This window comes from Gorilla gorilla, chromosome 12 (genome assembly GCF_029281585.2).
Source record: "Gorilla gorilla gorilla isolate KB3781 chromosome 12, NHGRI_mGorGor1-v2.1_pri, whole genome shotgun sequence".
Classification (NCBI taxonomy): domain Eukaryota; kingdom Metazoa; phylum Chordata; class Mammalia; order Primates; family Hominidae; genus Gorilla; species Gorilla gorilla.
The window spans coordinates 103,081,668-103,107,720 of record NC_073236.2 but is presented as its reverse complement, the minus strand read 5'-3'; the positions used below and the strand labels follow the sequence as shown (position 1 = coordinate 103,107,720).

Genomic DNA, 26,053 nt, shown 5'->3' with positions numbered 1-26,053 from the left:
ATTAATCACCCAACCCTATGTAACATGGCTGCCAGAGACCTAGGGCAGCTCTGTCCAAGCTACTTGTCTCTCAGGTAAGCTACTTTCTCCTGGAGCCAAAGAAAAGGCCACAAACAATGCCCTCTCTTCACTTTGGATAGGTCCTCAAGGATAGCAGGCACTCTCAGGAGCCAGCGGCACTATTCCCTGGCTCCTGTCAGATGGCCATGAGAAGCCCTGAGGAACTTCTAGGTACCTGGACCAGGAGCCCTCCCCCAACCACTGCTATTATCCTCAGAGACTGGGCAAGTTCCAGGGGTCAACCATCCCAACACTGCCTCTACAATTGCTGTATATGCCTGGCTTGCTTTAGCAAACAAAAAAATGGGCTAGCACACTGGGGAACTACAACTTGAAAGCACAAGGTCCTTCATTTCTACCTTGCCCCTTTGGGAGGCTACCTCTCTTTTCATTCTAACATACAAGTTAGTAGGTTTCTAACTTAAGAATGGGTTGAGGGTGGGACAAGAGGTTAGGAATAGGGTTTAGTCGAACAAATAAAACAAAGAAACAAAGTGAGGCCATTTCACCTTCACCTTCTGCATGTTCCCAGCATCACAGAACGAAGAAAGGAAGATCTGGCTGTCTTTTGTCCCCTGCCTTTCTCAGCCTGCCCTTGCCCTTCTGGCTTGCTTATTCAGATAGCAAGAAATCAAAGTAGAAAAAGGAGACTCCTATACCTCAACACAATAAAGGTCAGGTATGACAGGGCCACAGCTAATATCATAATCAATGGTGAAAACCTAAAAGCTTTTCCTCTAAGATCAGAAATGAGACAAGGATGCCTACTCTTGCTACTTCTGTTCAGCATAGTACTGGAAGTCCTACCCAGAGCAATTAGATAAGGAAAGGAAATAAAGACATTCAAAGTGAAAAAGAAATAAAATTTCCTCTGAAGATAACATGATATTATATACAGAAAGCCCTAAAGACTCCACCAAAAACCTGTTAGAACTAATAAATGAATTCAGTAAAGTTATAGAATACAAAATCAACATACAAAAATCTGTAGCACCTCTATACACTAACAATGAACTATCTGAAAAAGAAAAAATCTCATTTACGATAGTATCAAAAAAAACTACTTAGGAATAAATTTAACCATAGAAGTGAAAGATCTGTGCATTGAAAATTATAAAATGTTGATGAGGCCAGGCACAGTGGCTCACACCTGTAATCCCAGCACCTTGCGTGGCTGAAGTGGGCAGATCACTTGAGCCCAGGAGTTTGAGACCAGCTTGCAAAGCATGGAGAAACCCTGTATCTACCAATAAATTTTAAAAAGTATCCAGGTGTGGTGGCATGTGACTGTAGTCCTAGTTACTGGGGAGTCTGAGGTGGGAAGATCACCTGAGCTCAGGGAGATTGAGGCTATAGTGAGCCATGATCATGCCACTGCACTCCAGCGTGGGTGACAGAGTGAGGCCCTGACTCACACACACACACAAAAAGATGCAGAAAATTAAAGAAGACGTACATAAATGGAAAGATATTCCATGTTCATGGATTGGAAGAATTAATATTGTTAAAATGCCTATACTATCCAAAGCAAGCTACAGATTCTTCAATGCAATCCTCAGTGCAATCCCTATTGAAATTCCGATGGCATTTTTCACAGAAATTTGGAAAAAAAACTCAATTCATATGGAAACAGAAAAGATTCCAAAAGGCCAAAGCAATCCTGAGCAAAAAGAACAAAGGTGGAGGCATCAAATACCCAACATCTGAATACACTACAAAGCTATAGTAATCAAAACAGCATGGTACTGGCATAAAACCAGACATATAAACCCATGAAACAAAATAAAGAGCCCAGAAAGAAACCCACACATTTATAGTTAACTGATTTTTAACAAAGGTAACAAGAACACACAATGGGGAAAGAACAATCTCTTCAATAAGTGTTATTGGGAAAATAATATATCCACACGCAGAAGAATGTAATTGGGCCCTTAGCTCACACTGTACATATACAATGGAATATTATTCTGCCTTAAAAAAAAAGAAATCCTGTCATTTACAATGTAAGTGTACCAAAGGATGTTATACTAAGTGAAATAAACCAGGCACAGAAAGACAAATACTGTATGATTTCATTTACATACTGTATCGAATCTACAAAAGCCAAACTGATGGAAGCAGAAAGTAGAACAATGGTTTCCAGGGGCTGGGGAGCCAGGGAAATAGGGAGATGCTGGTCAAAGAGTACAGACTTTCAGGCCAGAAGTGGTGGCTCATGCCTGTAATCCCAGCACTTTGGGAGGCCAAGGTGGGTGGATCACCTGAGGTCAGGAGTTCGAGATCAGCCTGGCCATCATGGCAAAATCCCCATCTCTACTAAAAATATAAACATTAGCCAAGTATGGTAGCGGGCACCTGTAATCTAAGCTACTTGGGAGGCTGAGGCAAGAGAATTGCTGGAACTCAGGAGGCAGAGCTCGCAGTGAGCTGAGATTGCACCTTTACACTCCAGCCCGGGCAACAACAGCGAGACTCCATCTCAAAAAAAAAAAGGTACAAACTTTCAGTTATAAGATGAATATGTTCTGGTGATCTAATGTACAGCACAGTGACTACAGCTTATAAAACCGCATTGTTTACTTGAAATTTGCTAAGAGAGTAGAGTTAAAATGTACTCACCACACACATAAAAATTGTTAAGTATGTGAGGTGATGGCTATGTTAATTAGCTTGATTTAATCATTTCACAACATACACATATATCAAAACATCATAAATATAGACGATTTTTATTTGTCAATTATACCTTAATGAAGCTGGGGGGAATAATAAATCACTCCGTTAATGAAAAACAAGGAGGCTTGCGTTCACATAGTCCCCTCTCCAGGTCCTCATGTGTCTGCCTCCCTGCCATCTCTCTCCTCTGCTCACATGTCTCCACCTCAGGGCCATTTGCTTAAGTCCCCCTACCCTCCTCTGGGTGCTGTGATGGCTTCCCTGCCCCAAATCCTTACGCCTTTACCTCATTTTCTACCATACCCCTATTAATCTCTTAAAGCCCACATCTGACCTCCACTCTTGCTCTCCATGCAAACTCAGTGTTTTCCCTTTGCCTTTAGGATGCAGCGCAAGTTTCTTCAAGTGCCTTGCTTGTGGGGCCTTCCTGATATGGCTCTTGCTCTCCTCCCCTGCTCTTGTCACTCACCGTAGCCCCCACTCTGGCACTGAACTTCTGATTTCCCTGGGGAATGCATCATTTCTCACCTACAAGCCTTTGAACATGCCATTCCCCTTCCTGGAATGCTCTTCCTCTCACTTCCTCCCATAAACCATGCTATCCTCCAGGAAGCTTCCCTCCACCCCCTTTAGGTTGGGCCATCTTCCTAAGCACTTCCTTGGTGTCCTGTGTTTATTCTCACCATAGCTGCAAGATATTGACCTTGTCATTTTTCTGGGTCTCCAAAATCTGTTAACTCACTAAGGGTGGGAGCGGTGTCGTGCTCAGTGTTGTATCTCTAGTGCTCACCACATATTATAGGCACTCAATAAATATTTCTAAACAAATAATTGTCCTTAAGGACGCTGGATTTTTAAGGTATTGGAGCCATCCAAGGATCCCTCAAAAGCTCTCTAAATTAATGTCAATTAAGTGTTTAATGTGTTTAATTAATATATTTAAGACGTAGCATGCTTGCTTTAGATATGTTTCAATGCATGATAGAGCAGAGTTTTATACTGCTCATTGTCATTGGAGTATTGTTTATAATCCACGTGTGCACTGACAGGGAGCAAGTGGAGTAAAGAGGCCGACACTGTAGCCAGCAAACTCGCATTCTGATTCCAACTTCTTCCCCCAAACGACTGCCGCATTAGCCAAGGGGTTAAAACTGGCTCTGGTTTCCTTTCTATAAAATAAAGGATGACCTCCAAAGCTCCTCCTAGCTTTAAATATCCTATGATTTGAAGCATAATTTTATGATTTATGTGATTGTAGAGAATAAGCTGTCATGGCTTTGCTATGAAGTTCTGATTTATTTGATGCTAAATGTTTCATTGAGTATATAATCCTAAATTAAAGCATCAGGGAAACCTGAACTATGTTTAAAGGATCTGCTTTATAAATTGGTTTTCAAGAAGGCATTGTGGATACTATCTATGTTAGCAAACAGAGGGTCTCCAAAAAGATCTAACAGGAAGTGTATGGGCTAGAATGAGGCATGCTTATAAAATTTCTAGGTACACGAATATTCAGTAAGTACCTACTGATTTGATTATTGATTAGATGTTCTGGTATTTCAGGTCTTTTCTTGAACATAATGTGGATTCTGATTATAATTCATTACTGACAGGAAAACTGGAAAACATGAGCACAGATTAATCATGCCAATAATTTTAGAAAGCAATTTTCATTATTATAAATCTATATGATTTCAGTATGACCAGATTAAAAAATAATTGTTTTTTGTAATTATATCAGTTATTTATCATTTATATAAGATTCTAATTATATAAATTATGTCTATATAAAATATATATTTTATATTAAATACAAATGTAAAAGGGGAAAATACAGAAAACATAAAATGGAAATAATAATTCCTCCATTATTAACATGTCAGTATATTTGTTCCAGTTATTTATCTGCATATATTTTAACCTTGTCAGAGTCATTCTTAAGGTTAGAGCTGAACACTTCACAGGTAATTTAATATTCTACTACACACCATTTGTAATAAATGCCTACGATTTCCTATTGTTGGCGTGTTTTCAACATTTTATTATTTCCAGATCCATTAGAAATAATGCTCTAATGAGCATTTTTTTACATAAATCTTTGTCTATACCTCTGATTATAACTTGGGATATATTCCTAGGAGTTTGTTTTCTAGGTCAAAGAATATAAAAGTTTTTAAGGCTCTTGAAATTGCTTTCCAGAATGGCCCTGCCTGCTTATACTTCACCAACAGTGTTCAGGGAAGCCCTAATCTCAAATCCCTGCCAGGATTAAAAATAATTTTATGTTCCATATTTACTAGCATGATACAGGAAAACACCCCCTCATTTTGCTTTAGCTTGCATTTTTAACATTAAAAAGATTAAACATAGTTTCAAGCTTATTCATTTATATTTTCTCTATGCATTAAACAATAAATTTTAAAAATCAATATTTTAACTGTCCTGATTGTCACATCAGAGAGGGAGAAAGTGAAGTGGGAGAAATTTTTTTCTGAAAGAGAAATTTTAGTATTTAATATGCTTCAACATTTCAGGCACTACTAAAGAAAGAAAAGACAGCCTGGGCAACATAGCGAGGCTCTGTCTCTATAAAAAATAAAAAAGTAGCCAGGCACGGTGGCACATGTCTGTAAGCCCAACTATTTGGGAGGTTGAGGCAGGAGGATCCCTTGAGCCCAGGAGTTCAAGGTAGCAGTACGCTGTGATCATACCACTGCATTCTAGCCTGGGCAAGATAAGAAAAGAAAAGAAAGAAAAGAAAAGAAAAGAGAGGGGAGGGGAGGGGAGGGGAGGGATTATTTATGTTATTCAAAACTGAAACACTGGAATTTTTTTTTTTTTTTTTTTTTTTTTCCACAGAGTTTCACTCTTGTTGCCCAGGCTGGAGTGCAGTGGTGCGATCTCGGCTCATTGCAACCTCCACCTTCTGGTTTCAAGTGATTCTCCTACCTCAGCCTCCCGAGTAGCTGGGATTACAGGCGCCAGCCACCATGCCTGGCTAATTTTTCTATTTTTAGTAGAGACGGGGTTTCACCATGTTGGCCAGAGAACACTGGATTTTTAAGGACTGAGAAGCATTGCTGAGAAGCATTGCTGCATGATTGCCTTGGAATTTGGGGTTCCAGACTTAACTCTCTTCAAGTTTTCTTGACATGCATGGCCTCCATTGCCAACTACTCTCACCCAGGGACTGGCTCTCAGACCTGTCTGCGGCTTTGCACTTTGAAGTGGGCATCAGCCATCCATTCTGGTGCTCTGCTAGGCATCCTAGGAAAACGAACACAAGACTGATTTTTCTCTTACCCAACTTCAACATGCAATTTACCATTTCCAATGTAGCAAGAGGGGGATTGCTGGGGAGGAGTGAAGACTTTCTCCAGGGCACAAGCACATTTGCAGACCAGCCGTCCCCTGGAGGAATGGTTTCTGAGGAGCTTTATATAAGCACAGAAGCTGAGGGGAGGGCCTATTTGTGCCATTGAAGATAATGACTTTATTAATTACTGCTGTTCAGCTGAACCCAGCTATGCATGTTTTCAGCTTAAAAGGTCTTGGGCAACCAAAAGCAAATGATGGGGTGTTCTTACTAAAATATTTATAGTCCTAATGATACCAGGACTTATAAGCCACTTGCCTCAGGCACAGAGGCCAAGAACAGTTTTTGGTTTTCCACAAAAATTGATACCCAAATTTATTATTTCACTTACTCTCTCTCCTTGCTCATTTTCTTTCTATGTATGTATTTAGTGCTTGTTTTAAAAATATTATAGGATTATAGATATTTATTTTTGAGCATTAAGTGAAAACATGGTCTTTGCACAGTTAATTGACAAGAGGCTACTATAAAAATTAGACCTCCGGGACACTCACACCCACTCAAACCCCAGAAGTAAATACACCTAAAAAATGTCTGCCTTCATTCTGCCTGGCTAGACTTCTGGTTCTCACTCAGTTCTCTTTCATGTTTCTGTTCTCCTAGGATATGGTACGTCAATTACTCAGGCCTCAACTAGTGCTAACAGTCAGAATTGGAGATAATTTAATGACCACATCATTGGCACAGGTTAGCTAGTGTCTTAGTTCATGCAGTCTGCTATAAAAAACTGCTACAGACTGAGTGGCTTAGAAAAACAGAAGTTTATTTCTAACCGTTGTGGAGGCTGGGGAGTCCAAGATCAGGGTGCTGATGGATTCAGAGTCTGGTCAGGGTCAGCTTCCTGGTTCCTAGAGAGGCATCTTTTTGCTGTGTCTTCACATGACAGAAGAGGCAAACTAGCTCTCTGGGGCCCCTTTTATAAGGGCACTTATCCCATCATGAGGGCTCACTGTCAAGACCTGTGACCTCCCAAAGGCTCCACTTTCTAATATCATCACACTGGGGGTTAGGATGTCAATGTAGGAATTCTAGTTGGGGGGTGGGGGGGTGGGTAAACAAACATTGAGACCATAGTAGCTGAATAATCATAAGATAAATAAAAATATTTTTAAACACTTGGTGGCATTGCCACGTTTTTCTTCAAAAATAATTGCCAATCCAAGAACTCCTAAGTCCATTTATACCTAAATTGATGATCTGTGTTCAGTTAAAAACAAAGACACCCGCCGGGCACAGTGGCTCACGCCTCTAATCCCAGCACTTTGAGAGGCCGAGGCAGGAGGATCGCCTGAGGTCAGGAGTTCAAGACCAGCCTGGCCAACATGGTGAAACCCCGTCTCTGGTAATATACAAAAATTAGCCAGGCGTGTTGGTGTCCACCTATAATCCCAGCTATTCAGGAAGCTGGGTCAGGAGAATCGCTTGAACAGGAGGCGGAGGTTGCAGTGAGTCGAGATTACACTACTACAATCCAGCCTGGGTGACACAGCGAGACTCTGCCTCAAAAAAACAAAACAAAAAAATGCTATCAGAAATTTTCACAATATGTATCAAAATTTTAAGTGAGCATACATTTCAGACAAGAAATTCTATTTGGAAATTTATTTTAAGGAAATAATGGATCGATGCAAAGATTACACTATTTATATTAAATCAAAGTTTGGTTAAGTTATGATACATTCATATAGTGCAATACTTTGAAGGCAATTAAAATTACTGTAGAAAGAACATTTAATGACATGAAAAAATGTCGATATAGATCATTAAGTAGAAATAAGTTATTAAACATTGTAAACAACATGAGTATGATCAAATGTTTGTTTAAAGGTATTCATATGAATACCTGTATACATATAGAAAAAGACTGGAAAATATTACACTTTTGTATTCATCCACATTTGTGTTGTTTACGTTTTTCTACAAAGAACATGATTTTTTTCAATAATAAAAACAGCCAACATTCACTTTTTAATGAATGGAGAGAATATATAAAAAGCCTCAGGCCAGGTGTGGTGGCTCATGCCGAGGCAGGTGGATCACCTGAGGTCAGGAGTTCGAGACTAGCCTGGCCAACATGGCGAAAACCCCATCTCTACTAAAAATACAAAAATTAGCCAGGTGTGGTTACGGGCGCCTATAATCCCAGCTACTCAGGAGGCTGAGGTAGGAGAATCACTTGAACCCGGGAGGCGGAGGTTGCAGTGGGCCGAAATCACACTACTGCACTTCAGCATGGGCAACAGAGTGGGACTGTGTCTCAAAAAAAAAAAAAAAAAAAAAAAAAAAAACCTCAGAAGAGAGGCTGTCTGGGAAAGAAAGGCAAGGAGAAAGGGGGTGGGGAGAAGAAGGAGAGACTCATCACGAGGTCTGAGAAAGCTCTATTTCATCTTATGTGCTTGAAAAGGAACCAGACTTTAAATTAGAAAGGACACAGAATTCTCCCTTCTTCACCTATTGATATACTTGAAGGAGAGTGGTGTCCAAATGCTATCGGAGGTTCTGCTCCTGTTTCTAAGGAGGAAGCTCAACTATCTGCAGTTGCCTCGATGGGACACAGAACCAGGGCTGCCAGGGAACTAGGAGGGAATACTCAGGTCACTTCTCAGACATTGTGATGAGTCTCCTTCTTCTCCCTAGCCCCTTTCTCCGTGCCTTTCTTTCCCAGACAGCCTCTCTTCTGAGGCTCTTTTTATGTTCCCTGCATTCAGCCTTCCCTCAGGCACACTCATATGCACACACACATGGGTGCACACAATAGGTGCACACACATATAGCACGCACACACATAGATGCACACACATGCACATGCAGTTCTCTCGCTATTTGGAAATTGGCCACCTGGAAACCTGCTGTGGAAGGGAAGACAGAGTACAGGAAGGGCCAGGGTGCTCATCATTAATTCATGGGATGAGACAAATTAGTGGACTTCTCCAGACCCACATTCCTTCGTCTGGAAAATGGAGATTTGTCAGGTTGGTGTGGTCAAATTTAAACACAGCAAACAAAGGACAAGTATCCAGGAGGTGCCTTTCAAGGGACCTTTCTCAGCTGGGGCTCAGAAAAGTATACAAACTAGACATCTCATTTCTCCAATCTTAATACAGTCATCCACTTCATAACAATGTCTCAGTCAACAGCCGCCTGTAAGATTGTAACGGAGATGAAAAATTCCTATTGCCTAGTGACATTGTAGCCACTGATGTAGTATAACACATTACTCACATGTGTGTGGTGATGCTTGTGTAAACAAGCCTACTGAGCCGCCAGCTGCCAAATAAATGTATAGCACATACCGTCATGTACAGTACATAATACTTGATAATGATTACTTGATAACAAGTAACAACTATGTTGCTGGCATGTGTGTTTTCTTTTTTTTGAGATGAAGTCTCACTCTGTCGCCCAGGCTGGGGTGCAGTGGCATGATCTCGGCTCACTGCAATTTCTGCCTCTTGGGTTCAAGCGATTCTCCTGCCTCAGCCTCCCAAGTAGCTGGAATTACAGGCATGTGCCACCACTCCCAGCTAATATTTTTGTATTTTTAGTAGAGACAGGGTTTCACCGTGTTGGCCACACTCGTCTCAAACTCCTGACCTCAGGCGATCCACCCACCCCTGCCTCCCAAAGTGCTGGGATTACAGGCGTGAGCCACCACGTCCAGCCTGTATTTTCTATCCTATATTTTTATCATTATTTTAGAGTATACTCCTTTTACTTACTTAAAAAAAAGTTATAACATTTAACCAAAAGATTTTAAAAGTAAAAAATTTAAAAATCTCAAAAATAGAAAAAAGCTTATGGAATAAGGATATAAGGAAAGACAATATTTTTGTACAGCTGTAAGACGTGTGTGTTTTAAGCTAAGTGTTATTACAAAAGAGTCAAACAGTTAAAAAATTAAAAAGTTTATAAGGTGAAAAAGATACAGTAAGCTAAGATTAATATTATATTAAAGAAAAAATATTTTTTATAAATTTAGTGTAGATGACGTATACGGTGGTTATAAAATCTACGGCTTTGTACAGCAATATCCTAGGCCTTCACACTCACTCAGCCCTCACTCACTGACTCACCCAGAGCAACTTCCAGTCCTGCAAGCTCCATTCATGCTAAGTGTCCTCTAAAGGTGTACCACTTTTTATCTTTTACACTGTATTTTTACTATACCTTTTTTATGTTTAGATATATTTCGATACATAAATATTTATCAGTTGTTAACAATTGTTTACAGTATTCAGTACAGTAACATGCTGTACAGGTTTTTGACCTAAGAGGCAACAGACCATACCATACAGCCTAGGTTTGTAGTAGACCATCTAGGTTTGTGTAAGTACACTCTACAATATCGGCACAATGATGAAATCACCTGTTGACACATTTTTCAGAGAGTAGCCCCATCATTAAGTGATGCATGACTGTAAGAGGGAAAAATTAGTTCTGCCATTGAGAATACTTTGTGGATGATCAAAGCAAGTATGAGTCAAAAGAGAAAGAATTTAAGTAAAATAATATTGACTAAATTTTTAAAAATTTTCTTTATGTAGTTTTGCTGGTGACTGGAGTACATTCAAACAAAGAAACGGCAAAGAAGATTAAAAGGCCCAAGTTCAGTAAGTAAAATCACAATTCCTTGCTGGCATAATGCTTGTTTCTCCCACATGGAGGGTTATTATACTTGTTTTAGATAATTTTTGTTTTGGTTTGGTTTTTGTCTCTATGTAAATTAATTTCCACTCAGATTAATTAGTGATAAGTCTTATCCCCTACCACATTCCAAAAAGTCTTTGAGATAGGAGCCCTGACTTTAGGGTAAAGGATATGTAGTTCCCCTGCACTAGGAAAACTCAAAATGCACATACAAAGACCAGGCAACAGTATGTCTCTATGGCTAAGCGGAAAAAGCTTAGCCCTGACATTGAAATGTTGTCTCAATTCCCCATACCAGAAAACTTATTTTGGCTAATGCAAAGGTCTAGCAAAACTGCTCACCTTCCAACAGACCCTGGGAGCAGAAGGCAAATCTCGCAAAAAAGCCCATGCAATTTCACACCCTATCAATGGAAGCAGAAAAAATAAATTTCACTTTTGAGTGGTGTATCAGTTAAGATTAGATGACAGAAAATCTGGAACAAGGCCAGGGACAGTGGCTCATGCCTGTAATCCCAGCACTTTGAGAGGCTGAGGCGGGCAGATCACTTGAAGTCAGGAGTTCGAGACCAGCCTGGCCAACATGGTGTCTCTATTAAAAATTCAAAAATTAGCCAGGCCTGATGGCACATGCCTGTAATCCCAGCCATTAGGGAGGCTGAGGCACGAGAATCACTTGAACCTGGGAGATGCAGATTGCAGTGAGCCCAGATCATACCACTGAACTCCAGCCTGGGCCACAGAGTGAGACTGTGTGAAAAAACAAAACAAAACAAAAAAAAAACAGGGAAAAAAAAAAGAAAATCTGGAATAATAGATGCTTACTTAAGACTGCAGTTTCTTTCTCTCTCCTGGTCTTGGCTTTTATGGAAGTTCCACAATCTCCAGGGACCCAGACTTCTGTCTTCTAATTCTGCCATTTTCCATGTGGCTCCCAATTCATTGCCCAAAATGGCTGCCCCAGCTCCATCCATCATGTCCACATTCCAGTCAGTAGGAAGGGATGAAGAAGGGCATATAATAGGGATGCAGGATTTTTCTTCTCAGTCATTTTGCAAGCCAGGGAACCCCAGCCAGTGATGTCTCACCTGGGCCTTGCTCCGCCACACTGGCATGCCCCAGCTCACCCGTGTTATAGCTTATACTCATGTTCAGCAGTTCCCGAGCTCTTGTACCATGCCCAAGAAGAATGAGGATAAGCTGGACATTGAAGGGTGAGGAGGGCTGAGACGAATTTTACTGAGTGAGGGAACAGCTCTCAGCAGAGAGGGGACATGAGGGGTGGTTCCCCTACCCAAAGGCGTGAAAGTCCCTAATGTGGCTGAGTCTGAGGACTTTTACGGACTCAGAATGGGGAGTACGTGCTGATTGGTTTGTGAGTATGCAAAAAAGTTTACAGCAAAGACACCACTCAAAGGTGGGCATGACAGTGTAGAAAACCAATTAGGAAAAGGGTAGGTATATGTAAAATAGGTGAAGGGTGGGGATCCATCAGAGGAAAGCGCACCAAACAGGAAGACAGGTTCTCAATCCAGTCTGAGGATTTAACTTGTAGCTTGGCTTTCAGGCTTTCAACTATCTTCTGCTTGGAGGTGGGGTTTCACCAGGGAACCACCCCTATCTGCCTAGGCATTTGGCTGCCTCCTACCACTCTCAATAGCTCCCTTTAAAGCTACATCCAGTAAGTTCAGTATAACCCCTCTCTTTAAGTACTATTGGCCAGCAGTAAGGCAGAGTGGGAAATGTCTTGATTTTTTTTTTTTTTTTTTGAGACGGAGTCTCACTCTGTCGCCAGGCTGGAGTGCAGTGGCGCAATCTCGGCTAACTGCGACCTCCACCTCCCGGGTTCAAGTGATTCTTCTGCCTCAGCCTCCCAAGTAGCTGGGACCACAGGCGCCCGCCACCACACCCGGCTAATTTTTTGTATTTTTAGTAGAGACGGGGTTTCACCATGTTGGCCAGGATGGTCTCGATCTCCTGACCTCATGTTCCACCTGCCTTGGCCTCACAAAGTGCTGGGATTACAGGCGTGAGCCACCGCAACCGGCCATGTCTTGATTTTAAACATCCACGTCCCTTGCTAAAAGTAAAGGCTACTATTACTATGAAAAAAGAGAAGAATTGATATTGGGAAATCACTCACAAAAGAAGACACAGATGGAAAACTCACACTCAAATATTGTAAGCACACTGGGATACCTGTATCCAAATTTGTAGGCTTGATGGAAGCTTAAGTTAAAGTGTGTTTATAAAGAACCATAAAAAAGGCTTTAGATGCAGCCAACATTCTGTGCTCTCCACAACTGAAACTTTCTTATAGGCATTAAATTTAGGTACCTTGAAATCAGCCACATTAATCATTTGAAATAAAAGAAAGATTTGCTTCACACAGCCTCCTTTTTTCTTCTGCTCTTTTAAACCTTCCATGTGAGATTTCCTGTTGAAATGAGACCAAAAGGGCAACCATCCACAGCCTCCTAGGCTGAAATACTAAAAAGGAATCAGTTGTTTATTTATTTCTGTCAGGACCAAGAGCCAAGAGGACCAGCCCTGGGGCAGATGTGTGTTCAAAACAATGATTAGGTTAATATGGAGACAAATGCACGCCCAAGTATGAATTCCTTTGGGCTGTTTCCAGTATCTTCATTAACTCATATACAAAAATCACGAAAGGTTCCATGATTACCATGACAACAGTTTGCAGTGACTATGAAAGTCTGTGCTAAATGACCCAAGGGCAAACCTCGTTGAGAGATCTCAAATGGATTGAATTTCTGATATGCTAAATTCTAGCCTTATTCTCAAAATCTCCCTAGTGATGCAGCACATTGGAATCAGTAAATGCATGAGGTCTTTTCTCTAATTAGAAACTCTGGCACAATTATTAAATAGGGAAAAAAAGATACAATGAAGGTAATTGGATATTCCCAAACCACGGAGATATCTGATTCTTGATCTCCAGAGTATTTCCAAATCATAGTCTATAGCTTGAGGCCAAAGTCATTTTCTTTCTTTTTTTTTCTATTCAACACTGTCAGTCTGCTGCTGGGGGAGGTGACTGATGGCAAGGAAGGCACATTATTCGTTCATTTGATAAGTATTTATTGGGTGCTGGCCAAGTACCAGGCACTGTTAGACACCCAGAAACAACAGCAATCCAGACTCAATCTATGCCCTCACAGAGCTCACAATCTAAGGTGGAAGAAAGACAAGTCAACAGGCAATGATAATGTCCATATAAGTGCTAGGACAAGAGGAGCTAAAGGTACTCAGAGAGTTAGGAAAAGAAGTTGTGTATCTGGGAGGGCTTCCTGGAGGAAATGACACACACTGATTCTGAAGGCCAAATAGGGATTGGCCAGGCAAAGACGAGGAGAAAAGAGTGCAATAAGCAGAAAGAACATATCATGCCCAAGGCCTGAAGGGTAGAAAAAGCTAAAAAGTAGTTGAACATACAGAAATAGAGAATAGAAGGTGAATGTGTTGAGGAAAAAGATGAAAAGCAAAGAGACACCAGATGGTGGAGAGTTTTACTGCCATGTTCAGGGGATCTGGACTTCTTCGAGAGGGCAATGGGAAGTGTCTTCATGTGGGTTATTTTGGTTGCAAGTAGCAGAACTCCAAGGCCAATCTGCTTAAGCAAAAAGGGGGATTTGGGCAGGACGTGGGGTAGCTCACAGAACCCAAGGCAGGAAATACAGCTGTAACTCCCTCCAGCTCCCTCCAGTTGGACTGCAGATGGAAAGGCCCCAGGAACCGGCACCCCTGCTTCTTCTCTCTGTGCATCTCTCTCTTTCTCTCTCTTGCTGTCGCTCTCTCTCTCTCTCTCTCTCTCTCCAGACCATGCCTCTCAGTCCTGATCCCAAATTCCTGGGAGAGAGAATCTAATTGCATCAGGCAAGCCTGGCAGGGGTCCACCCCTATAAAAGGAGCATGGTCCTCAGAGAATAGTAAAGTGTTAAGGAAGGTTGTGTTAGGGAAATGAAACAATTCTGCCAACATTAACAACAACTCCTTTGTAGCAATATTTGAAGATATGAAGACAGAAGAGAGAGAACACAACTTGTGAGTAAGCATTACAGATTTACATGCATATACGGATAGTATCAAAGTGTGTACAAAGTCTGGACAGAATTTCACACAACTTTATATAGTAAGTTGGAAGACAGACAATTACAATTTCTCTTGCCGTTCTGGAGGTAAGGGCTTACAGATCCTTACAGAAGGCCGGAGCCCTCGCATTGTAAAATCAAAAGTCTGGCCTCTTATGTCTTACGTCTTTAAGAAAACATCCTAAGAGGACAGGGTGGTGGGGGGCAGTGGCTCTCTCCTCTTCACTAAATAAAAAAAGCTTGATCATCTAACCGTTAGCGTCGATACCTCAAAATATATCTTACAGGATGCTATTGAAGAGTTTTAAACAGAAAGTGAAATGATAAAAGCAGGGCTTTAAACAAATCACTTTAGCTTTAATGTGAGATTGGACTAGGTCACTGGTTCTCAATGTGTGGCTCCTGGACCGGCAGCATCAGCATCATCCGGGACCTTTTGTCTCACCCAGCCGAGACATCCTGAGTCAAAAACTACAGGGGTGGGCCCAGCAGTCTGTGCTTCAACCAGCTCTCCAGGTGATTCTGAGGACTTGTAAAATGTGATAACCGGTGGACTAGAGAGAGGACCAAGACAAAGGCGTCTTACAAATATGAATGTGAAATTTTAGGTAGGTTCCCTTTAGTGCCCTCTAACGTCTCTTTTAGAAGCTCTCAGTTTTCACCAGTGTTTTTTCAAGACTCACAATCTTCACAACCCAGAAGTCTTAAGTGAAATAACAAGGAGAAGGTAGTTTGGTAGTGTTGGTCAGTGATTACTTTCCTGACCCCTCCTAGACAGGGGGCACTCTCCTAGACTCTTGAGGATCTAGTGCGTGAGGCACGGTGACACTAGTTGGCAGGGCCGGATTTGAAACTCAGGTCTGGGTTAGATTCAACCCCTGATGTTTCCCCAGTGGCCTCCTCTCAAGCTGGGTGGGACTAAAGAATGAGGTGTCTGTTGCCCGGTAGCAGATAAGGGTGTTGCATAATCAAAGGCTGACCAAGTAGAAAGTAAAGTAGAAGATGTATGGGAAAAATGGGAGAAGGAGAAGAGCATACCTGTCTTCCTTGGACTTGGCTTGAAAACGCCTGCCATTCCAGTACATCTATTGTGCCTATTCATGGGGTTCCCAGTGATTTTGGTAGTTATCTCTTTCTCTCCTCTCTACTTTCCCTTCTTTTTCACTTCTTTGTCTTCTCACCCCTTTTTCCTTCTTTGCATTTCTTTGGTCTGTCCATGGGCTCCAGTGCCCCCCATGGATGTTACTTAGCACCACTGGTGGGGGGGCCCTTAGGACCAAGAAGGTAATACTTAAGAGCATGTTGAAAATAATCTGGCAGGCTGGGCACGCCTATAATCCCAGCACTTTGGGAGGCCGAGGCAGGTGGATCGCCTGAGGTCAGGAGTTCGAGACCAGCCTGGCCAACATGATGAAACCCCGTCTCTACTAAAAATATAAAAATTTGCTGGGCGTGGTGGCAGGTGCCTGTAATCCCAGCTACTTGGGAGGCTGAGGCAGAATTGCTTGAACCTGGGAGGCAGAGGTTGCAGTGAGCCAAGACTGCACCACTGCTCTCCAGCCGGGGCAACAGAGCGAGACTCTGTCTCAAAAAAAAAAAGGAAAAGAAAAAAAGAAAAAAGAAAATAATCTGGCATGGGGGTCTTACAAAGAAGAAAAACAAAGATATAAAAAAGCAATTGGATGGATTCTCACAGCTCTACTCCACAAACCCATAGGCCCATTCATTCCAAGCTAATATTTTGCTTTTATGTGCTCAGTTGTATTGGATACAATTTTATCCCACCATATTTGGCTTATCACATTATTTTCTAAATCAAATTAAGTCTGACTCCAAACTGCCAATTGCTGGGGTAGGGAGTGGAATTCAAATTCCTTAATTACAAAGGCTTCCTCCCTCTCTGCTCCAGCAGAGCGGGCTTGTGCAGTCTAGAAGATTCGGGGTGGTCCCCTCAGCTACTCAGTGTCCAAGTCCATGTTATCTCTAGAAGGTGGGCAACCCCACTGTTTCCTGGATGATGGGATGTTGGCAGAGGTGGGGAAGCCCTGTACCTAAATCTCCACCCCAAGGTGCATCACACCAGATGCTGCCCTGAGGTGGGTGCTCCTCAAAGCAGCTGCTAGGGCAAGGGACATTTCCTTTACTGGAACCTATTTGGCCACTCCCACCTTCCCAGTCTTAGAAGATCATTGTGTCTCCATCACTCTTTGGGCTGAACAAGCCCAATCCCCTGAAACAAGGGGAATTTGGAGAGTCTACTTTTCACAGCCTGGAGAGAGTGTTGTCTTTGCGACACACTGCCCTCTCTCCTGCAACCTTGAGAACCAGAGGTGGGAAAACATGAGCCTGTCTACCTTCTTAGAATAGTAAGAGGGAAAAAATGCAATGGGAAGAAACGTAAGTTAATGACTTAATAAATTAACGGACTGTTTAATCCAAGGTAAAGTTTACCTTACTGCAGTAATGAGAGTTTTATCACTTTATTTTTAGAGGTGACATTTTCAAGGCTCTCATTTTCCTGATAAGTCTTAGAGCCATAGATCTAACCTTAGCCAGAGGCACCTTAGTGGTAGGTTTAGTCAGCATAAACCTACTCAAGCAGTTTCTAACAGATTACCAAAGTGTGGCTGCATTTTTCTTGATTGTTTAAGGCTACAAATAAAGATTGAAGGGCTTAGGTGTATTCATAAGACACTTTTCCTAAGGCAGTCATAATACTTTATACATTTTAAGGATTAATTTCATTTATGTGTAGGTTACTCATTCAAAAAAGGCCTACTCTTTAACTTATGAGACTTTCAGTCCATACTGTAATAAACACATCATATATTTTCACATAAATTATGTTCACCAGACTCTAGAACAATTCCTGCCTGGCAAAGTGTCTGTGCTAGAGGGAGAAAAGCTTTTAACTTGTAAAATCTCATCAATGGCTTTTCACACATAATGAAGCTGCAGAAGAGCCCCAGAAGCAATGGCCTTAGTCCAAAGTGGTGTCAGGTGAGATCACATTATGCAGATGGGAGCCATTGATGATTCCATGCAACGTGTTACTGGCTGCCCATCCTGCAAAGTCTGTGTCCTCAGTAAGCATCAATCTTGTATAAGATGAAAAAAAAGTATGTAAAGGAAAGCCTTGCTGGACCCAATCCCTATTCGCAACACACACTCAGAAGTAGGTTAGATGCCTCCTGTATGCACTGCTCTTTCTCCGTCAAGTACTGATGCTCCTTGACTTACAATGGGGTTGTGTTTTGATAAGTCCATAGTAAGTCACAAATGCATTTAATACCCTGAAAAACCTTTCATAAAGTTGAAAAATCTGAAGTCAAACCATTGTAAATCAGGGACTGTCTGTATTTACCACGTATTACTCTAAGAGCTTTTTTTATACAGTCTATCTTCCCAGCAAGACCAAAAGTACCATGAAGATCCAATTAGTGCTCATTAGGTAATTGTTTGATGTATGGACAAATGAACAACAACAAAAGCCACTATAAAATAAAGTAAAATGTTGGCCGGGCGCGGTGGCTCACGCCTGTAATCCCAGCACTTTGGGAGGCCAAGGCGGGCGGATCATGAGGTCAGGAGATCGAGACCATCCTGGCTAACACAGTGAAACCCCATCTCTACTAAAAATACAAAAAATTCTCCGGGCGTGGTGGCGGGCGCCTGTAGTCCCAGCTACTCCGGAGCCTGAGGCAGGAGAATGGCGTGAGCCCGGGAGGCGGAGCTTGCAGTGAGCGGAGAGTGCGCCACTGCACTCCAGCCTGGGGGACAGAGCGAGACTCCGTCTCAAAAAAAAAAAAAAAAATACAGTAAAATGTGGTAAATTCTATAGGAGAATAACAAACAAGGAGTCTACAATAGGACTCCTATTGGTCTTATGAAAGAACATTCATGATAAGACGTGAAAAATAAGTGAATTTTTACAGGCAGAGGTTGGGAAAGGGCTTTCTAGGTGCACTAAGCCCACATACCATGGGAAACAAGTGGAGGATGAGGTCAGGAAGCAGTGAAAGGCACGGTTGGGTTTAAGCACTGAGGAGTCACGGAAATGCAGCTGGAAGGTGGATTAGGACCCACCAGGCAATGCCAATCTGAGAAGCTTTTTTTCTTTGTCATTCACTAGAGGGCGGGGACTCCTGAGAGTATTCTAAGCAGGAAATTTACATGACGAAGACAACAATCAGTGAGATAAACACGATATTCTCCACAGGCAGTAGAGCTACATTCTGAAATATTTCCATTTACTTTGGAGTCTGTTGAAATAGACTTAATTTGGGGTGAAATGTACAACATGTAGTTCACACAGTTCTCTCCAATGAGTTAATCTTAATACCTTGTAAGGCATGGAAAGATTTTTGCAATCAACCTTGAAAGAGTAGATGATTCCTGAACCTACTGCCTTGGGCATGAAGAGGTCATTGTTCTGGGACTTGGTTACTTAATGCATTGGACACTGACGAAGAGAAATATGACTCCGTGGTTGTAAGATTTGGTATAGCATGCACACAGCTTCTTGGGTAGGTTTATGTGTAGCAACTTGTAAGTAATCCCCAGTGTTTCTTGCTTCTTAGACACCTGGCGCCAACACCAGTGGGTTCTCCACACAGATTGGTATGTGGGCCCTTTCTCAGACCATGAAAAAGGAAGAGGATTAACTTTCTAGCCCTTCTTCTGATATGGGTGAGAAAGAAGGCAGAGACTGTCTGTGTTACAGATTTTCAGTTGAGTAGACTCTACCCTGGCAGTTCTCAGAAATAACGGGAAAACAATACAATGGAAAATTACGCTAGAAGAGTTACTTTGCAGGTATTTGGGGTAAATGCACAGATGCATGCACGTATTCACATAAACACATACACACACGCATACACACAACCTATTTGTAAGATATATACTGCATTCACCCACTAGTGGTTGTCAGCAATCTTCAAGTTCAGAAAAGCCTGTAAGATTAGACTAGAGAAGCTGCAGTTTAACTTCTTCCCTTCAGTCATGGAAGTGGCAACCAGGTGGAGCTGGCAAAGCTTTGGGTTTATAGGCCTGAGTTCAGGTCTTAGTTCTGCCACTTGATATCTGAACAATTGTTCAATTGTTAATTGAACAAATTAACTTACATCTCTGAAAAATGAAGACTAATGCCTTTTAGGGTTTTGTAAGGACCAAATGAAAGAACCTATATTAGGGTCCTTTGTAAACTAAAATATGTATTTTTAGAGACACAAACTTCTGCAGCTGCCCCAAAATTGTGTTGCCACAGGCCAGTTACCCTCTGTCATCCAATCACTCCATCCATTCATTTATTCATTCAGCAGACATTCTCTTGAACAGCAGTGAACAAAACAGATAAAAGTCCCTGCCCTCATGAATTTTATATTCTAGTAGATGAATGAAGATGTTAACTGGAACCGGGACCTAAAAGAGAGTAACATTCAAACAGATGAAAGGAAAAAGGGTTTCAGAGGTGAGAAATGATTCAAGCTAAGTATGCAAGACAACATGCATTTAGAAAGTAAAGACTTCATTGGCAAGTATTGGCAAGCCCAGACGTTCCATGGAAGAAACTATAGAAAGGCCTTAAGGATTTTGGAATTTTTCCTAATGGCAGCAAAAACCTAGTGGTGGTTTTTGAGCAAAGATTCAATGTGATCAAAGACTGTTTAAGAAAAATGGATAAGAATGCTTTGCAAAAGAAGATGCTTCAAAGGAAGAATTAAAGTGACCTAGATGTCAGGATCAAGGAGAACAATGCATTCATCTTCAAATTAATGATATTTTTATTTCATTAAACTGAGGACTTTTTGCATAATTCTCTTAAAAACAGGATTTTACTCTAGTTGAATATCACAGTGCAACAAAATTAAGTTTAATATTATAAGTATTCATACATAAGTGATTTTTTATGTTATAATTCTTCTTCTTCATTAAAAAAATAAAAATAATAATTCTTCCTTATTAACAGGCATGAGGCAAGCTTACGATGATTGCTTGTTGATAAGGAAACTTGTTCTCCAGAAGCAATGTGGCTTGCCTGGGATTACTGACAAGATGAGTGGCAAAATAAGGAATCTACCGTTTTATTTGGCCTACTACATAATCGGCTTGTTGTATGTGACATCATCTAATAATCACTGTTATTAGCCTAGGCAGGAGACCCAACCAACAGAAGAAATATTTGCAGTTCTTCCTCTCAGATTCCAATTTTGTACTAAAAAGTGACTCAAATAGTACCAGTTTTCTGTTCTGAGATGAGACCTTTTGCCCAGGAACCCTTGTGAGATCACTACAGCAGACACATGAACCTCAGTGACCTAAAGGTAATCCTACAATTCGATCTGGTTTGCAAGTGGTTCTCTTTTCCCTGTGGCTAGTTCCAAGGGCCTTTGGGAAGGAACCCTTGGCAGATACTGAGATGCTCTAATGTGATTTCTGATACGAAAGTGAGAGTGTCTATGAGAAGGCAAGATTATCCTAAGGAATCATATGAAACAGTGGGTGGGTGGGGTCACAAAGGGAGAAGCAGAGCAGGTGGCCAAGCAACAGGTTTCTGTGCAAAGGTACCACTGAAGAGGTCTGGGTTCCCCACGGCTCTCTGTGACTTTGGTGTGGACTTTCCCTCACGGACGCTAGCAACTGTCCAGTCAGGAAGGAATAGAAGAGGCTTTTGTCTTGCTTTCTTCAAATGTTCCAGAATAAGTTCTTTTTAGAACTTACAAATAATTTTTCACCTGAGGTTAGCTGTGGGGACACAGCATTCCCCTCTGACTGTTCTGGCATTTGCCAAATGTCTTCCTGCTCCCTTTAGACCTAAAACTGATACTTCTTGAGCTGCCTTAATTTTAGCTTATCTTCTTAAGGAAATCTGATTTTCTGCACTTTTAGGATCAAACTCAGAGAAGGGGGAAGGGAGATATGAATAAACCTTAACAACCAAAGAAAGAGGAAGAAAGGAAAACCTAAGCTGCAAGCACTGAATAGTTCAAAGACCTTCAGAGGAAAGGCCAACATTCGTTTCATCTGGGCCTTAAGTAGAGCGGTGGAGATTCTTTGACTGTTACAAGAAAACAGACTACCTCACAAATAACTGGGAAAATATTGTAGAGAAACAAACCATAGTTTCCATATACTTAAAGAAGAGCTGCCAGAAAGATGCAAATGCCTGCTTTTTCCTGGCTGAATATAGACATTACACTTTTTAATAATTTTGGCAATCACTCTGCAAAATTTAACTAGTTCACTCTCTCCAGCTTAATTTTCTGTACAAATTTAACAAATTTTTTACCTTTAGCCACACTTTGCCGTGGCTCCCTGTTTTTTCAAAGTGCATGAACACATGTGCCTGATTTCATTTTTTTCTCCCGTGGGACAAATTAATGAGTGAATCCATGAATTTTGCTAATCTGGTTAGGTGCACATAAAGCAGATCTTATTTAAGTTACTTCCCTGACATTTGTAAGGGGGGAAAAAAAAAGACAAAATAAACAAGCAAACAAAAAACAAATGCCCCCTTAAAGAAAGGAGGGAAAATTGATTAGCAGGAAGTAAAATGTGACATTTTCCCTTGTCTTTTAAACCAATTATTTCATGGAAAATCCTACTGCATGTAATATGTGCACCCAGAAGTCTTTCAACAGGTTTGATCATTGTCTAATACTCATGAAATAAGCTTCCAGATAGAGACTCGTTTACGCAACCCCAAAATATTTAGTTGGTCTGACAGGACATTCAAAATCTCACAGTGCCAGAGTCACATCAAAATTTAATCTTAATGCACACAGCTTGTCACTTCCTATTTCACAAAATTAAGAAAAAAGAAGAAATCTTTCATTTTCTTTACCTCTAAGGGGGGAGATGCATTTGGGAGTGAGGAAGTGATCTGGGGAAAAGAAGAGAGTTGAACACACAGTTACATCCAGGAATCAAACAATTCACTAATTTGAAGAGAGACCACACTGGCGTCTTCATCCCAAAATATGCCTTTAAAAAATACTCTGAGACTCATAATAGTAAATGCAGCCTTGAGTGTCAGAGTTTAAAAGAATGAAAGGTAAAAAGAAAATAGCCAGTGAGGAGGCAACCTTTGATGGGGAGAATGAAACCACAAAACTGTTTGAAGCACAGCGCTCTACTTCTTAATGTAAACCACTAATTGCTTAAGCCTGTGATCAAACTCAACCCCTCGGTTCCCAGGAGAAGTTCCCTGTTGGCCCAGCCCTGAGTAGCAAAGATTGTCTGGGATGGGTGTTTAAGAAAAGAGCAGAAAACTTCAGTTCTCTCTCCAGCCTGAATGAAATGCAATTCTCCTCATTCAGGTACACAAGGGTTAAAAAAGAATATGCTTTTTGGATACAGCTGGAAGCCATTAGCAACTCTGAGACCATCTCAGGAACTCAGTTAGAGGGTGGGTGGCCTGGCAGAGCTCCTGGATCCAAGAGTCTGTGAATTACAGACTCTTAGCATTGGGAGAGGTTTTATTCTACTTCTCACCCAATGTAGAAATCCTCTCTGTAACTGTTCAGTCTCCACTTGCATACTTCTACCAACACCCCACTCACTGCTTCCTGGGGCAGCTCAGTCCTTCACGGACAATTTCAGTTCCTAGAAAGTTCTTCTTGGCAAAATTTGCCTCTATAGAAAGTCTGTTCTTTAAGTTCTAGCTCACCCTCTGGCATCACAGCACACAACAATCCTACTTGTGAAGATAACTATCATTGCCTCCAATTCTTGCTTCCTCATGCCCAAATGACCCATTTCTACAAACCATCCCTTTCATTTGGTAATTTCCAGACCATTCCCAAGCCTGCTGCCTCTTTGGACTGTGCTCATGTTTTAAAGTTCCCTCTGAAGAATGGGGGCCAGAACTGAATATATTCCCAGATCAAAAGGCACCAGTAAAGTGTCCTCTAGGGGACCTTGGACCTTTTCCTTCTGGAGTTATTGAGGAAAAATATTTGCAGGGAAATTGCAGTTCTACCCCTTCTGGGATACAGTCAATAGAGCACCTACTCCACCTCATCCCCAGGCAACCTTTCAGCTTCAGCAAACTTGCCTACTGGATGATGTGAGGCTGGCAGTAGCAATAGCAAAGCCAAAACAGAGGGAGGAAAGAATGAATGAGCTTCCCCTGGATGCTTAGCCAGAGAGTTCCCAGCTTTCCATCAAGTGTTCAGGCAGATAAGAAAAGATCTCTCCCATTATGACTTCAGATCTAAGCCTAGACGATCCTCTAGGACCAAGACAAAATATCATGTTTTTGACCTGTCTTCCCTGTCCAGAAGTCTTTCATTGCCTCCTACATCCTACATAGAACACAAGCATGTAAGCCTTCTTAATTTGGTCCATCCCTACCAATCTACCATCCTCCCACCAGGCCCCATAATGGAGTCCCTACCCAGCAAGCCAACCTTGTCCAGGTCATTCCTAACTCCAATGCTCCCACCGTATGCCCTTCCTGGAATACTTTTCCTTCCTTTTGTAAGGCTGGGTTAGCTATAGAGCATCTGAAAGACCAGTACTCTCCTGCCATTGACTCAAGATAACATTTCTGGCCACTGGAGGTGGGTGGTCTTTTCTCAGAGATCTCTGCTTTGTTAATTGATTATTTCAATAAGCACAGGAATCAGCCTTTTGCTTTTGTTCTCAGCAGGTTAAAGGCAATGAACGGTCATTGTGGTTCTTTTGGTCTGGGAAATGTCTTAATTACATCTTTGCTTTCATTATAGAGAGGGGATGTAGAGTCAGCCCAGGCTCTGGCTTTTAGAGATTAAGTCAATAGTTGAGACCTAACAGAGTCACCCCACAGATAAACTAATAGCACAAGGTGTAATTTTGACCTCATTTTGTATTCCCAGCTGTGCCTCAGATCAACTGCGATGTCAAAGCCGGAAAGATCATCAATCCTGAGTTCATTGTGAAATGTCCAGCAGGATGCCAAGACCCCAAATACCATGTTTATGGCACTGACGTGTATGCATCCTACTCCAGTGTGTGTGGCGCTGCCGTACACAGGTGAGTGGTTCTGAGCTACTTAATAACTAACTAGAAATCAGGGTGTTGGCAGGGAGCCCCCATGCAAGGTTGCCATATTTAGCAAGCAAAAATATACAAATATTTTTTAGCTTAAAATCTTTATTTAATCTTCATTTAAAAAGTGCTTTTACTGGATATAGAAATCTAGCCAACAGTTGTTTTTTTCTTCTTTCATTCAGCACTTTATTATGCTTCATTGTCTCCTTGCATAGTTTCAGATGACAAGTCTGTATTCATTTCTTATCTTTGTTCCTCTATACATAATGTGTCATTTTCCTTTGGTTACTTTTAAGATTTTCTCCTTATCATTTGTTCTCAAAGATGTGGTTATAATGTGCTCTTGTGGAGTTTTCTTTGTTATCCCGATTGAGAGTCATAGAGCTTAAATAGTTCAGCAAATTTGGGGATTTTAAGCAATTATCTCCAAATATTCTTGTTTGCCCTGGCCGCAGCCTCTCCTTCTGAAACTTTATGTTACACTACTTCAAATTATCCCACAGGTCACTGACACATTGCTCTTTTTTTATTTTTTTTTCAACTCTTATTTTAGATTCCAGGAATACACGTGCAGGTTTGTTACAAAGGCATATTACATGATGCTGGGGTTTGGAGTACAAATGAACCCATCACCCAGGAAGTGAGCATAGTATTAAATAGGTAGCTTTTCAGGCTTCACCTCCCTCCTTCCCCCTTCTTGTATTCTCCAGTATCTGTTGTTCCCATCTTTGCATCCATGAGTACTCCATACTTAGCTCCCACTTATAAGTGAGAACATGCAATATTTGGTGTTCTGTCTCTGCATTAGTTCACTTAGGATAATGGCCTCCAGCTGCATGCATGTTGCTGCAAAGGACAAAATTTGTTCTTTTTTATGGCTGCATAGTATTCCATGGTGTATATGTACCACATTTTCTTTATCTAATCCATCACTGATAGACACCTTAGTTGGTTCCATTGTCTTTGCTATTGTGAATAGTGCTGCAACAAACATACTGGTGCATGTGTCTTTTTGGTGGAAGGATTTATTTTCCTTTTGGTATATACCCAGCAATGGGTATATATAGTCAGCAATGGGATTGCTGGTCAAATGGTTGTTCATTAGTTCTTTGAGAAATCTCCAAACTGCTCTCCACATTGGCTGAACTAA

General features: G+C 41.3%; 1 protein-coding gene across 3 annotated transcripts in view; it reads left to right on the top strand.

Moving 5' to 3' along the window:
• Positions 1 to 26,053, top strand: part of VIT (vitrin) — a 118,248-nt gene that overhangs the window by 21,753 nt on the left and 70,442 nt on the right. For all 3 annotated transcript variants that reach the window (XM_019020605.4, XM_055377712.2, XM_055377714.2), the window contains exons 3-4: positions 10,657 to 10,722; positions 24,729 to 24,885. In XM_019020605.4, coding sequence (XP_018876150.4) covers positions 10,657 to 10,722; positions 24,729 to 24,885 — 223 coding nt within the window. The remainder of the gene's footprint in view (positions 1 to 10,656; positions 10,723 to 24,728; positions 24,886 to 26,053) is intronic.